The sequence below is a fragment of the Oculina patagonica genome, chromosome 4 (assembly GCF_052425735.1).
Source record: "Oculina patagonica isolate OP01 chromosome 4, crgOcupat, whole genome shotgun sequence".
Lineage (NCBI taxonomy): Eukaryota > Metazoa > Cnidaria > Anthozoa > Scleractinia > Oculinidae > Oculina > Oculina patagonica.
Window position 1 is genome coordinate 29,444,032 of NC_135761.1, and position 14,513 is coordinate 29,458,544.

A 14,513-nucleotide genomic window follows, 5' to 3' on the forward strand; every position below is an offset into this window, starting at 1 on the left:
TGTTTGTCACAAAGAGTAGAATGTTTGTACAGCCTGTTTTGGAATTATTTTAGATTTGGTTAGTAAGACGCTTCTGAAGACCTGAGCAAAACATTGGGAATGTACAGTATTAATAGGAGCTTGAATGGAATTTTTCACAAGTTGGATAAAGGTATCAACTGAAAAAAATGGACTTCAAAATGAGAACTTGGATTTTGTTGTAATTAAATTTTATCGCGGATTGGATGCATAATATCACGGCTTTGAAAGTCTTCAAATAATTAGAAAGGTTCCTTTCTTCCTTTTGATCTTATTGTTATTTTCATGTATTGATTATTCGAAACTGGTTTTCGTTGATACGAAAAAAAAACGGGTTTTCACTGAATTGCTTGAAGTATTTTTAGACGTGATATATTGGCTTAATCAAATTACATTGTGCACGGAATATTTGTTATTCTTTTGTCTTGAAACTTTGAGGAAATTGAAATTTTTGTTTGACAGTAGTGTACGAAAGGCATTTTATAGAACTGAATAAAAAATAACAAACATTGATAAAGGTTATTTCAAAGATTTATTTTGCCTGATTTTGAAGGGTTTCAGGAGTTTTAAAGAGTGCTGGTAAACGGCTGTATGTTGTTTGTGATTACGGATCTTATTTAGTTTCGAACGCTCTAATTTTTGAAAGGTTAAAACAGGTTAAAACCGGGCGGTTTCATGAGTTTTTTGGGTAGAAAGGTACGGTGGTGGTCAAAAAAAAAATGTTTAGAAAGGAATGACTGTAGTAGCACGTAAGTCGGAGGTTTGCGTGAGTCACGGGGTATAGTATGCGTGAGCTGGATTTCCGGCGTCATAACGGCATGTTTTGTACTGAAAGATACACTCGACGTTAAGTTAGCTTAGTCGGCTTGGGAAACTATTTTAAAAATGAATGTTGTAATAGTTAATTAATAGTAATCTAGAATTAACCCACTCTCGATTGGAGTCTGTTCTGGATTCGCGCTACCTTTTCGCCGCGAAGGAATTTTGTAAAATTTCGCTAGTGGAAAGATGTACTGTAAGAACAGTATCAATAACTCAAAAGGAGGAACTTCTTTGTAGCTCTGAATTAAGACGTATGATAAAATTTTAGAATAAGAAACTTTCGATATATGGTTTTCATATTGTTTTTGTCAATTTCCTTTTGTGGCAGATTTTTTGAGAATCAGCTTTTCTTTCGTGTGATGACAGACACAGGACAGAACGAGAGGTGGATGAGAAAGATGCCGAAGATGAATAGGCACCGAAAAACGACAAGAACGGTGAAGGACTTATCTTTAGAGGGCGGGGAGTTTTGGGATACTGTATTTCGAGGACTGGACTGGACTAGTAAAACGCGGACTAGTAAAACGCGGACTTGTAAAATGCGGACTAGTATAACGCGGACTAGTAAAACGCGGACTTGTAAAACGCGGACTAGTAAAACGCGGACTCAGATAAAACGCGGACTTGTAAAAGGAGGACTAGTAAAACGCGGACTAGTAAAACGCGGAGTTGTAAAACGCGGACTAGTAAAACGCGGACTTGTAAAACGCGGACTTGTAAAAGGAGGACTTGTTAAGCACAGACTTGTAGAACGTGGACTTGTAAAACAAGCGCTTGTAAATCGGATAAAACTAAACGGTTTAGCGAGCGAAACAATTTGTGTTTGAAGCTGTTGAACTAGAGCATTACCGAGACCTTCCGGGAGATTTCCTGCACGTGACAGTTCCATTTCCGATCTTTTCAAATCTTCAAACCAAGTAGCTTGACACTGGTCACCACCTCCATAACCTTACCGTGCATCACGCAATGCAAATCAAGCGTGACAATCTTTAACGCTTTTCTTGTTGCAAAAATACCCCGCAACGCACAAACAACCTCAAAGGTCTACCAATTTTATCCCGGCAGTCCCACCATCTTGTGATGATTAAATTGTCACAGTTGTCTCCATGTTCCAAGGGTTGTCCACCGTCTGATCTGTTTCCCCTAAACCGTACTGAAACCCACAAAACACACGAAACCGTACTGAAACCCACAAAACACAATTGTATTCATACCCAAACCCCCATCGCTTGCTGCCTAACAAGGCACGGGACGCCCATTTACACCCATAACTTGCTAAAATGCGCAAAAGCAAATAGACAATATTTGATGTGGTATGTGAATTTAAATAGTTTTATGGTCGTTTTCATTATTTATCCATAGGAACAATTTTTAAACTTCCATACAAAATTGCTTTCGCTCAATGGGACTTCCAACTCCCTAGGTCCTAGGTCCTCAGGATGCAAAAGCACGAGTCCCTCAGTTGCTCTTCAGATTAAATGGATATCAATTTTATACGAAGAATATCTCCCTCAAAATCCACCGAATCTCTAATTTGATTTTATCAATACTACTTTTTACAAAATTAATTACTAGTCACAACACTGTAATATACATACGCTGTAATTGCCTTTGAAGGAATACAAAGGCATAAGCACTGCTCATTCTGTATAGTTTTTATCCTTTTAATTGATACATCTTTTAGATTTAATTTTAACCCTTCGAATCCTAAGGGGCTCTCTATTTTCCCCTCAAATATCCATACTAACACTTTAAATCGTTTTTACTGTTTTAAAATAGGTACAACCATATGCAAAGTATATATTTTAAGAAACGTTATAAAAAATAGTTGCTGATGCAAACCAATTTCACCAACAAGTCCTCTTTCAGTCTTTCTTTACAGTTTCTGTTTACAAAAGACGCAGGAGGTCAAGTCCATTAAATGTATAGTATTTTTGTGCTTTTGACATAGAATTTGTTGTCTTCCAATGAAACACTGGCCACAATTATTACACCTCGTTGTTTCTGGTAGCCTGTTACAGTTGCACACTGCCATGTACAAAAAAATGATATATTCCACAAGTTAAAGACACATCAAGACCACCCCACTGTGAATTGCCATAGCACAGACAAAATTATAGTCAATATCTTATATGTTTTTAAGAGAATTACATAAGAACCAAGGCATGTCTTGTCTTGCCTTACATTGACATGCAATAATTTGGAAATACTAAGCTCGTAACAGTTTAAGACAGAATCCATCAGGAATTTGAGTAACATTAATTTTAGTTACGCAAAAATTGAGCACCAGAATAATTTAAATCCTTGTGTTCTTTCATACCTTGTTAAAGGCTTGACATGTATAACATAACACCAACAACAGTTCTTTATCAATGGGGATTGAAGAAAAAAATGAAAACATCATCACACAGTTGACCCCCATGCAAAAACACTCCAGGATATCACGGGACTGTTTGGTGTCCGTCTGCCAATTTCTAACTTCAAATTCCAATGTTAAATTCACATTAAATTTTCAATATTTCTTAGTTGTCTAAATTTTACTAATTCTTTAAAAAAACTATCACCTGCCAAACATCCTCAAAAATCACTCAAAAAATTACAAAATACCGCAATACATAGATACATGGGATGAGTGAAGTTTCCTTGGATTCCTTGAAACACCAACAAGATATTTCCGTTTAAGGTGGCTGATAATGGGTTTCAGTATTTCCCAGTCCTTATACTTTGGTTCAGGACTAAAAGCCTTCATCAATTGCTATTACAGTAATGGTATGAAACAAATGTTCAATCATTCATCAACAAGTTATGATCATTTTGTTGACAATAGTAGTTCCCCGGTAAACAGTTGTAGTACTGTCCCATCAAAGTGCAATGGCTGGAAAATACCGAAAAGCACATGACCTTCAGGTGAAACCGCACCTTACAGTATTACCAATACACTGCACTTTGCTAAGTCTTAAAACTTTACATTGTCTAGTCGTCTACTTCAATCGTTTATTTCTATTGTGTGAAATACATTTATAAATTGAAACCATCATGTCATTAAGTAATAATGCAATCTCGACAACGTTCTAGATATTATATTATGCACACTAATACAGCTCATGCAAGCCCTGTGACTTACACAAACACAGTCGGACTGAGTGCTACTTAAGTAACTACTTCGTCGTTTCTGCTGTACTGAACCCTGCCTTTCAAGGCAAAACGCCCGATTTGAAGCTTCTCAAGCTTCTCAATGTTCTTGTTTAGCATTTTAAAATAAGCTTTCCGGGTTCAAATTCCCTGTAAACCTGAATTTTTGTAGACGTTCTTTTCGAAACAGAAGTAGCGTACACAATTACATGATAGTTGCCATGGTCCTTCCCGTGTTAAAAATCTTTCACCCACAGTGAAACTCAAGTACTTTGTATACTCACGTGGATTTTTTTTATTTTCCAAATCTATGTTTTCCTTTTTTTATTTTATCATCCATAACGTGATCGATGCGAAAAAGACTTTGTAAGACTTTGTCTTTCCCATTAGATCCAAATCTATGATAATTCCTCTTCGGCGATGGGAGGTTCTACCTGAGCAGGTTGTCTTTGACAAAGAGATTGGTTGCGGAGCATTTGGTAAAGTGTTCAAAGGCACGTTTAAGGAATCTCCTGGAATTGAAGTTTTTTACGAACCCAGGTCACAGACTGTCGACTTCCAAGCGGGTCGTACGGTAGCGATTAAAGTTTTAGGAGGTAAGTAGGGATGTCCACATTGTATTGGCATAATTTGAGCAGAATAGTGAGCAAAATAATCAAGTATTATGCTGGCGTTATATTATTTCGACTCTCTGTTTTTTTTTTTAAAAAAAGAAAATTCAATCTGGTAGGTTGTAAACGAAAAACGACTTTCCAAAAATCATTGAATTTCACTTCCCACGCCGACTCAAAGCCTACCATACAATAATCCTAATTGTGATACGATTTTATTGTGAACTGTTTAATTTACACCTTTGGACAAAATAAACACGTCTACTGTCGTCTACACATTTATTCTGTGTATTTAAACAGTAATCATAATAGAATACAGATGCAATAGTGATTATATTTAAGCTTAAGGGTGACATTCGTTGATTCTCAAGCGGCATAACAAATAGTAAATTGTACAAAATGTTATGTAAGTGTTATAAAATGGCTCCACAAGTCTCCGAAGTCAAAAACACGTCAAATTTTGTAAAAACTGAATTGGTCTGTATGTCTATGGCCAGGTTGTTATTTTTAAGTTTCTGAATAATGATCTCATGATTTTATCCTTAGACAGGACAGACGAGGAAGCCAAAAGCCAATTCCTGGATGAAATTGAACTCATGAAGGCCATTGGTTTACACAAGAACGTTCTCAGCATGCTGGGCTGTTGGGTTAGCTCAGATCCCATCTTTCTTGTGTTAGAATATGTTCCGTATGGAGATCTACTGCACTGGCTGAGAAACAAGAGAATACAGGTACGTTGAATAACTCAATAACAAAATAACAGGAAAGGCCACTGGTGCTTCAAGTAGGACAGAGTGGATTGTTATGCACTGGTTATGATCTTCAACTTTTTTGAAGTCAAAGGTCACAGTATTTCGGTAAATTATGTCAGTCCATTTTCTAACACAATTTATAGCAACATCTCTTGTGTTTTTAGTAAGCTGTTTTTGAAGGACACCTTGTTAAATGAAGCTGTTATAAGGAGAAACGTGAATTACTTTGATTACAGTGAATTACTTTCCGTGGCATTGTAATCACTGGTTGCTTAAAGAATTCTTTTTGAACATAGTTCTTTTAAGAACTATTTTTTTAAAAAAATTGGTTTTACATAAAGAAACAATACCCCCTAGCAGACTAGCTAGCGATTGTCTTCATTCACTTCACCCGCCTGTCTGCCTTGCAATGTGTTCAATGCAGTATATCTTTGCAACTATTTGTCTTTGCCGTTAAGTTGCTTGAATCACAAAGTTTTCTTCAATTTTCAAACTAGTTTTATAATACTTTAATCACAGCAATTAATTTTCTTCCTGTAGAAAAACTACCAAAAGAACTACGATGACGGAGGAAATCACTCTACTTTGGTTACAAATGATGTGCATGTTTCCAGTGATGATGAATCGAAGGCGCTGTTGACGGGAAATGATGAAGAAAGAAAGGAATTAGCGAACCGTGACAAACCGAAAGACGACTTGGCTTGTTGTTCTACGCTTAACAGTGAAGGTGTTACTGGGGAAAATGCGGTAGTAGAAGCCAAACCGGAAGTGGATGGAAGAGTGTTGAATCACTACGAAAAGGAACCTACTTACCTACAAAATGGTTCCAATGGCAATATGCAACGAGAGGAAGATTTCTCAGCGAAGGATCTTCTTTCCTTTGCGTGGCAGATAGCGCGCGGAATGGTACGTTGACAACCTTAAAAGCTGCAAATTCCAAAACGAATTCAGACGAAGTTGCTGCATTATACTGAATCATATTGGCCAGGCTACGTCAATTGCTCTTTCTTTAGTTATGAGATGCAAAATTAGAATGGACAATTAAATGGCCCTTTGATGCTCGAATTTTAGGAAGTATACGCAAAAGAAAAATGCTGAAGTTAAAATATCACAAACCTCGTCACTGACTTATTGAGCTACACTTGGTTACCGTAGCTTGTCCGAATACAATCCGTGTTATTTCAGTCAATCTTTGACCATCCGTTGAAAGAAAACCTCCCCCAGGTATAGACTGTCATAGTCCCGATACTTTAACCTTATTAGATTACTTCATGCCAGTTTCAGAGCCCCCTTAATACTGCGGGTGGCATCACTGAGTAAATGACTGTTACCAAGTACTGATTTCATTACTTATTCCTTTTTTGGTTTCTTTTTTTAAACGTACGCAGGATTTCTTATCAAGTAACGGATTTGTCCATCGTGATTTGGCGGCCCGTAATATTCTTCTTGGCGACGACAAAGTTGTAAAAATTTCTGATTTTGGACTGATGAGGCAAACCCATGAAAATGTTTACCAACTGAAGAAAGGGAAAAAGATACCAGTAAAATGGATGGCGCCTGAAGCACTCTACAACAGTGAATACACCACGAAAAGCGATGTGTAAGTTTAATTTATACTTCACAAAATCATAGTGAAAGGAGTTGTAAGACAATTTCTTCTCCTTTCTCAGGGTTTCTTTTGAAAGAACCCTGCTCTCCGCATTTTCTTCTCTAACTTTCTTTATTTAGGGTTACCGCACGTCCCCCTCTGTAATCCTCTACAAACCACAAGCCAGACTAGTTGTTAGTATTCCAGTAACTATGGATTTGGAATCTCCTTATGACCTCTTTTGAGCTGGTCATCCACGAGTTTCCCTCTTTCATCACTGGGAACAAACTAAAGCCAGGATTCCTTGACGTTAAAAATAAAGCTGTTAAGTGTCCAGTGATATGCACGACCACAGCGAGTAAAACTTTAAAATTCCCTGGGAGTAACAATTCTACTAGCCCCTTAATGCTTCAAAACCCAAGTTATGCGCTAATAAATATGGTCAACTAGATAATTTAGCAGGAATTATTATGCCTACTTTTATGTTACGATTTTATTTGCAAACTGTAGTTAGTGGCCTGCGAGAGTCAAACCCGTTAATATGTTTTAATTTTCTCTTCAGGTGGTCTTTTGGAATCCTTTTATGGGAACTTTCCACAATGGGTAAGAACAAAATGAAAGCAAAAGTTACTTTTCTCTTAATTTTAATAGTTGTCTACAGGAATTCACCTCAGCTGGCGTAAGTTTTCAAAAAGCCCTGAAGCCATTTCGGGTCCAAGGCTCTCTTCTAGAACTTCGAGTTAAAGAAAGTAGAGCTTCAGGCCAAACCCCAACCAAATCAAGTCAACAAGATCAGCCATTTTAAATTCTCTATCAAGAATTCTATATTAAAGCGGTTGATTCGATTGCCTTAGTCAACTTCCCTTTTTCACAGTCTATCCAATCAAATCATGCGTCCCAAGAGCCACCTTTTCCTGGTGGCCCAGGTCCAGCCAGCTAAGAGGGACAGGCAGCTCTGGAGACGAGAATGTCCGTGAGCCTTTTGGGCTTCGGGTGGTTTGGTATGAAATGCACGCCCTAACTGAACTGAAAACGTTTAGTATCAAATCGAAAATTTAAATTCAACTCTGCTTTGTTTCGAAAACTATCTTACAATAAAATCATCGAGGTCAATAACTGACCGTTAATGCAAGTACATACGTATTAAATATTCCTGTCTGCACTGCGAGTCCATAGCGATATATTATTTTCCTGTTTGTTTTGTGCTTCTGGTCTAAATGGAAAAAAAGTCAATCAAGGTTGTTTGGACATATGTTTCTATACACATACTCAGTTCTATAATTATTTTTGCAGGAGGAAATCCTTATCCTGGAATAAACAACAAAGAGTTGTACAATCTCCTCAAGACAGGATATCGCATGGAAAAACCAGAAACATGTTCTGATAAACTGTAAGTAAATATTAAAGTACCAGTTTGACGAACTCGCCCGCTCGGTATATCAGAAATCCGCATTCCAAATATCATATCATTATACTCAATGTCAAAAAACCCAACATATTTCCTTGGAAAATAGATCTATAAAATGATCCGGTTTGTGAAAAGGATGTGTCACAGTCGTGATTTGAGAGTTGCTTCGTCCCAGTAATGGGCCTTGTTTCAACCAATTTCTATATGGTAGTCGGTTGCCCAAATACAGCTCGTTGTATTACCCATTGTAAAATTCATTAATTATTTATGTGGTGCAAACCAATCCCAGTACAGTATTCAGAACACATGTACACAACTGTAAACCCCAATACAAATCATCTGTCTGAAAGCGCGGGGAGGGATTGAACAGGTAACAGGGAAAGGCTGGGGTTGATGAATTATTAAACAGTAGAATTAACTTTTTAAAACTCCCCAGCTAATTAGTATTTATTAACTTTTGATACACATCTCTACTGATTAAAATGAAAACCACAATGGACATATTTTCGTCATAGAATTTAATTTCATTTAACAACTAACACAATCTGGGTATTTTTTGAACAATCTTGTAAATATCAAGCAATCAATACATTAAGTGAATTACTTATTGTAGTTTCCGGCATTGGAATAGAAGCTAAAATATATCAGGCAAATCAAAATCAACGTTTGGTAAATCTTCGAGCACTTGAGTAGTTGTTTCCGACTCTTTACTTTTTTTTTTTTTTTTTTTTATTGCTCTTACTGATTCATGCACACTACATTACAATACAATTACTGACAATTACTTACAAAGACGATTCTAACATTGCATACACTACAAACACGAAAAAAAAAAAAAAAAAAAAAAAAAAACCCGACTCTTTACATTTCTTAGTCGCTTCGCTTTGACCCGACTTGCGTGAGTCATTGACCGGTGACCGGTGCCAAAAGTTTACTAGCCTTTTGATAAGCGAAGAGTGCATTGGACCTGTGTCCTGTTCTTTCCCTCGCCAACTTCTCTTCCACTGAATTCTGAAACAATCGAGTAGCACAGGTAACACGAAGATGATGTGCCGTTTTGCGAGGCAATCCTGCGTTTCCCAACAATTTTTCAGGAAGGATTTTGTTTAGAGTGCATAAGCCAACTGGACTCTTCTCATATTCAAATTTCTCGCCCCTGTGGGGACGAAAGTAGAAGCTGTCGACGGATTCTGCATGGCTTCGAATTTTCTCGATGTAAACTGAAAACATTAAAGCTAGGCAAGGGGTGTGGCTTTCCTCTTCTCGTGACAAATGTGTTCAATATAGCGTGGCTTATTTTTCAAATTGTTTAAGCCGCCTTTGTACGTTTTGCCTCTAAACTCCTCAAAAACTATCTTGTTTCCTTTAACAACAATATTACTCAAGCGAATCAACCTATGTTCACCGGCCCGTAGTCCGAACAACTTGCCATTATAAAAATACACTGTATTTAATAACGACTCAGCTGTATTTGCTACCAGGAGAGCCTTGTCCCACAGGATTGTTTCTTCTCTCGCTGTTATCTCTTCTTTTTCCAACATCTCTGATGACTGCGCGACTCCGCACTTAGTGGCGTCCTTCATTTCGCCATCTAGTGTTTTTCGAAACACCATGAACCTTTAAACTACAAACAATATACTGGTTAAAACGGAACATACAAATAAACACAAAATGTGATGAAATATAGCTTAAAAGAATGTCGTTTTACCTCCTATCACTTTTCTCCAGTATATTAAACGCCATTTCCTCCTGTACATTTCCCAAATGGCGATTAATACCGCAAACAAGTAGGTACAGCGTCTTAGGATGGTAGCGTACCCCGGTTTGCTTCACCACTTCACAAATTAATTTGCAGAGCCAGAAATTTAAACTGTTTGCGGACATGTGCTCGAGTGGGACGGACAGGTCCTCGACATTAGTTGACTCAAGTCCGTTGTGTCCAGCTGTTTTCAACTGCGCTTTTTTGTTCATTCTTGTATTCTGCCAAGCAGTAAAAACGTTCACTGCGCATTTTGTATTTTAGGTGGTATTTTTAGGTACTGTTTCAGACGGTAGGAATTTCTTCCTCTTCAGTTTTCGGAGGACGAAAACGAGCTGTTGCAATACTCACGGTTTGGCAGTGTCTGAAAATTATTGATAGTTCTAACATTGTCCCCTGCACTCTCTCCTGTGGGACGTACAGCATTTTAGCATGCGTGTCCAATTACCGAATCGCATAACAATACTTTGCATTCAATTTACTGTTTTCATTTCACACCCATACAGACACCCATACAGATCGGACGCGAATATTTTATCTACTACTTATCTTTGAAATCCCAGTTCCATTGTTAAATCTAAGATGACTAGCAGAGTTTTTTCTCACGGGCGGCGGAAAACTTTGGGTTCGTCGTCTGGTGTAGCCTCGCTCAAGAAAAGCGTCGTGCATATAGCAACAAATATCCCCATATCTGACCTCTAAAGTGAGACAAAGGGTCCTGCTTAGAACAGACATAGTTCCCATATTGCCTTAATTCCCACCATCGGTTTGGTTGCGCTAGATGTCGGCAGAAAAAACTGGGTCAGTTTTACTGAGACAGCACCAGCGGCAAAACTGTAAGAGTAACATTTTGTTCTTTTGTGATGCACATTTGTGGTGCCAAGTTTCAAGAACACTGCTTCAATAGTTTTAGAGATAATTTGCATAATACAAAAACGTCAATATCTCTGAAAGGATAAAAGATATCTCGAAAAGAAAAACGCCATTCTTCTGTATTTCGAAAGGCCTTTCAAATAAGCAGGAAATATTTTTTATGTCACATACACTTTAAATATTATTAACCGTCCTTTTCAGGTATCAGCTGATGTTAAATTGTTGGAGGGAAGACCCCAGTGACAGACCGACATTTGAAAGTGCGACGAGATCACTGGAGAAGATGTTGCAGGAGGACACTCCATATTTGGATCTGGAAACGTTGGATGAATCGAAGTCATGTTATTGTAACGACAATCTTTCCGACGACGATATCCCCGTGTAGGGACGGAAAAAGGATTCAAAAACGAAAAGATTGACAATATAAATTGTAGTACTGAACATTATCGACTAAATAAAGTAAAACAACGCTCACTGTCAATGTGACCTTTACTTTGAAAATATGACCTGGTTTTTCTGTTAGAGGTGATTAGATAAAAAAATCAGAAGGAGTAAAAGTTGGAAAGTGCTTTGGGTTCCTAAAAGAGCGAAATAAAGTAGACAAGTTTGTTTTAATCGCCCTCTAAGTAAACGGCCGCGATAAAAAAAATATAGAACGCAAAGATACAGAAAGCGTGCGTCCTACATAACCATAACTGAATATGTTAAGCCAAGAGAGGATGATCGTCTCTTGTATGGATATAAGCGCTCTTTACCCCAAAACAACACTATGTTGTTGTTTTAAATCGTTATCCCCCCTTCAATAGTATTTCCTCCTTAGTAATTACTTTGAAATTACTTTGACGCGTTCTTGACTTGGAGAAAATTCAGTTTACCTTAAGTCACCTACATCTTTTACGTCTTAGCCCCTTTACAATGAAGGATACATAGGTGCTCAAAGGCACGAGGGGAGAGGAGGAGCAAGAAAGAGAAGTAGAGTAAGGTGAAAATGGGCCCTTTTTTGCCTCATAAAACAGGGGAGCGTGGTGTGAGTTCTGCAAGTATTTTATGACAGTCTACAGTTTCCCGATTCTCTTATCCCTTAGCTTGGTAAAGATAGCTAGAATTAGTTGTAAGCCAAATTTTGCAATGAAATTATTGAAAATAAACAATATACATACATATCACTGTTAGTTACTCATACTTGTGAACTTTTCCCAACAGATTTACCCGAGGAACAGTGGGACGAATTTGAGATTACTTTTGCAGCTGACGATACTAAGTGAAAGAAATTTGGGTTACAAAAGGCCAATTCCCAATGACGTATTGAAGCATTAAAGTTTTGTTGTTTTCTCACGGTTTTTTGGCCATTGAGTGATGGACAATCGTATTCCAATGTATTGACTATCATCCAAGTTGCCTTAAGTCGCGCAGCCAGATTTCTTGTCGGGGTGCTATCTTGTAATGCTTTAATTCGCTACATTTTGAACTTCGATTCCTCTGAAATCTATCAAGGATATTGGGGAAAGATGGAATTACAGCATGATTGTCTTTTTACTGAGAAATGACCGTTTACTGTGATGTTACAAGTTCTGAAAAGTTTAACTGCAGATAATGCGATTTTCAGTCGGAACAGCGCACCGAATTAAATGATTATATAACCTAGTGATAAATCATAACCTCTTTTGTGTTCTGACAAGAACGAAATTTTAGATTTCAAAACTGCTACAAGTTAATGGCTTCTAAGGGAGTAAAAATGTGAATCTAAACTTTGAAACCGATGCTTTCTTCATTTTGAGAAGAACGTTTCAAAATTCGCTCTTGTCAGAACACAATAGAGTACATCAAGTTTTTGTTCCTCGCGAATCAACTCCTTTAATTCTATATCGGCTTAGAAAATTTGGACACAAAACTGCAGGTTTTTACGCTTCCGAAGACCTTCTGAGTCACTGTTTACAACGACGTGTGCTATATTCAAAGCTGTGAATCTAATTATGATAGTTCGCTTTGTTCCAGCGCACGGGGCACAAAGCTGAGAACAATAACTCGTAATTACTTGCACAAATAACTTTAAGAAAAAAAATTCATGAATATTTCGTTTGTTGTCTGCTTCAGTCGTTGCAGTTTGTGCATATTCTTTAAATAAATACATACACAATGATTGCAAGGGTCCTGCGCGACCTTAAATGTACCAGTATGAAGGCTTATTTGCATGCATCAGTATTAATCATGCCGTAATTAAAAGTTATGCCTTTCAAAGCTATAGAAAATTAAGTAAAGTTTCTAAATAATTATGTATCAGTAACTTCTGAAAGTGTATCTGCGCATAAACATTACAATTCAATTCATTTATTGATTTAACCTCCTCACTGTCTCTTAAGTAACTGCTCATGTTTGAAGGCTAAGCACCGAGACATCCTGGTCTGAAACGATTTTGATTTCTGGCGCACACTTCTCCTTCAAAAGCAGAATTCCGGTTTTATCGAGAACCCATAATGTAAAACAGCTTGGTGACACTTTTGCTTGCATTTTGTCTGATGCCATTTTCCTAACCCTACATGCTCTCATCGACTACGGCCGATAGTCAATACGCGTGGGAAAATTTGTTGATCAAAATAAAGTTTGCTATTAACCTGCTGATTCCAGCGGGTTTTAAGCACAGTAGATGACATATTTCAAAACCTTATATAGAACAAGTCTGCCACAGGATCCCCGTGAAAGCAAAAGTCACGTTTGTGTTTTAGTTCCGTGAGGTAGGGCTGCCTGTCGGTCTTCCAAAAAGTAAGGGGAGTAGAAACGCTAGGATAGTCCCCAGAATTTCAGTCTACACTTCCTTTCTTGCGAAGTTTCCTTGAAGTCGTTGTTTGTACCAAATAACGGCTGCGAAGGAGAGCATTTCTGGTCGCATATGTCATTTCTTACACTTTTACTTTTAATGTTTTCTGGCACATCTATTTTCCTGATTTTTTCAAATTCTCGTAAGAAACAAAATAATTAATGCAGTCTAAACGATCTATGATTTCAATAGCGAGAGCTCGTGACCGCATTTTGGTATAAAAGATGCGAAAAATGGTAGGGATATCGTTAACTATCGATAAAGTGCCGCGGTGCTTTTTTAATTTTCCCCGTTAAAAGTGCGGTGTTTATTTCAACTACCGGTAAAACACTGAGGGGAATAAAGAGAGAATTAAGCGAGGCGCGTACTAGGTTTGCACAATTTAATATAAATTATTTCAGATGAAATACAAGAAAAACCATGAACACAGTTTCTTATGCAGGGTCTTTGTAAAATTATTGCTGTTCAAATTCAAGATGTAACATGAACTTAGTTCCACAGTCTCTTTGTATATACCCAAATTAGCGCCGCGGTGCTTATTAAATTATTTTCGGTAAAGGTACGGTATGCTATCGAGCTGAAAAAACACTGCCAAGTAGTTTTGGTAACAATGAGCAATTGCTGAAAGGGAAAGAAATATATTTTTCGCTTTCGAAGAAGACATATTGTCATGCCAGTGGAAAAAAGGAGCTTTCAAACCTTGAAATTCAAACAGCTACTTCGGATGAAAACGTT

General features: G+C 37.5%; 1 protein-coding gene across 2 annotated transcripts in view; it reads left to right on the forward strand.

Annotated features, from left to right (window-relative positions):
* The window catches only part of LOC144650130 (uncharacterized), a 28,727-nt gene extending 16,600 nt beyond the window's left edge, over window positions 1-12,127 (forward strand). For both annotated transcript variants that reach the window (XM_078509789.1, XM_078509788.1), the window contains 7 exons: window positions 4,363-4,568; window positions 5,130-5,314; window positions 5,876-6,241; window positions 6,724-6,935; window positions 7,486-7,526; window positions 8,217-8,313; window positions 11,165-12,127. In XM_078509789.1, the coding sequence (XP_078365915.1) occupies window positions 4,363-4,568; window positions 5,130-5,314; window positions 5,876-6,241; window positions 6,724-6,935; window positions 7,486-7,526; window positions 8,217-8,313; window positions 11,165-11,348 (1,291 nt within the window). In that variant the 3' untranslated portion in view covers window positions 11,349-12,127. The remainder of the gene's footprint in view (window positions 1-4,362; window positions 4,569-5,129; window positions 5,315-5,875; window positions 6,242-6,723; window positions 6,936-7,485; window positions 7,527-8,216; window positions 8,314-11,164) is intronic.
* The last annotated feature ends 2,386 nt before the right edge of the window (window positions 12,128-14,513 follow it).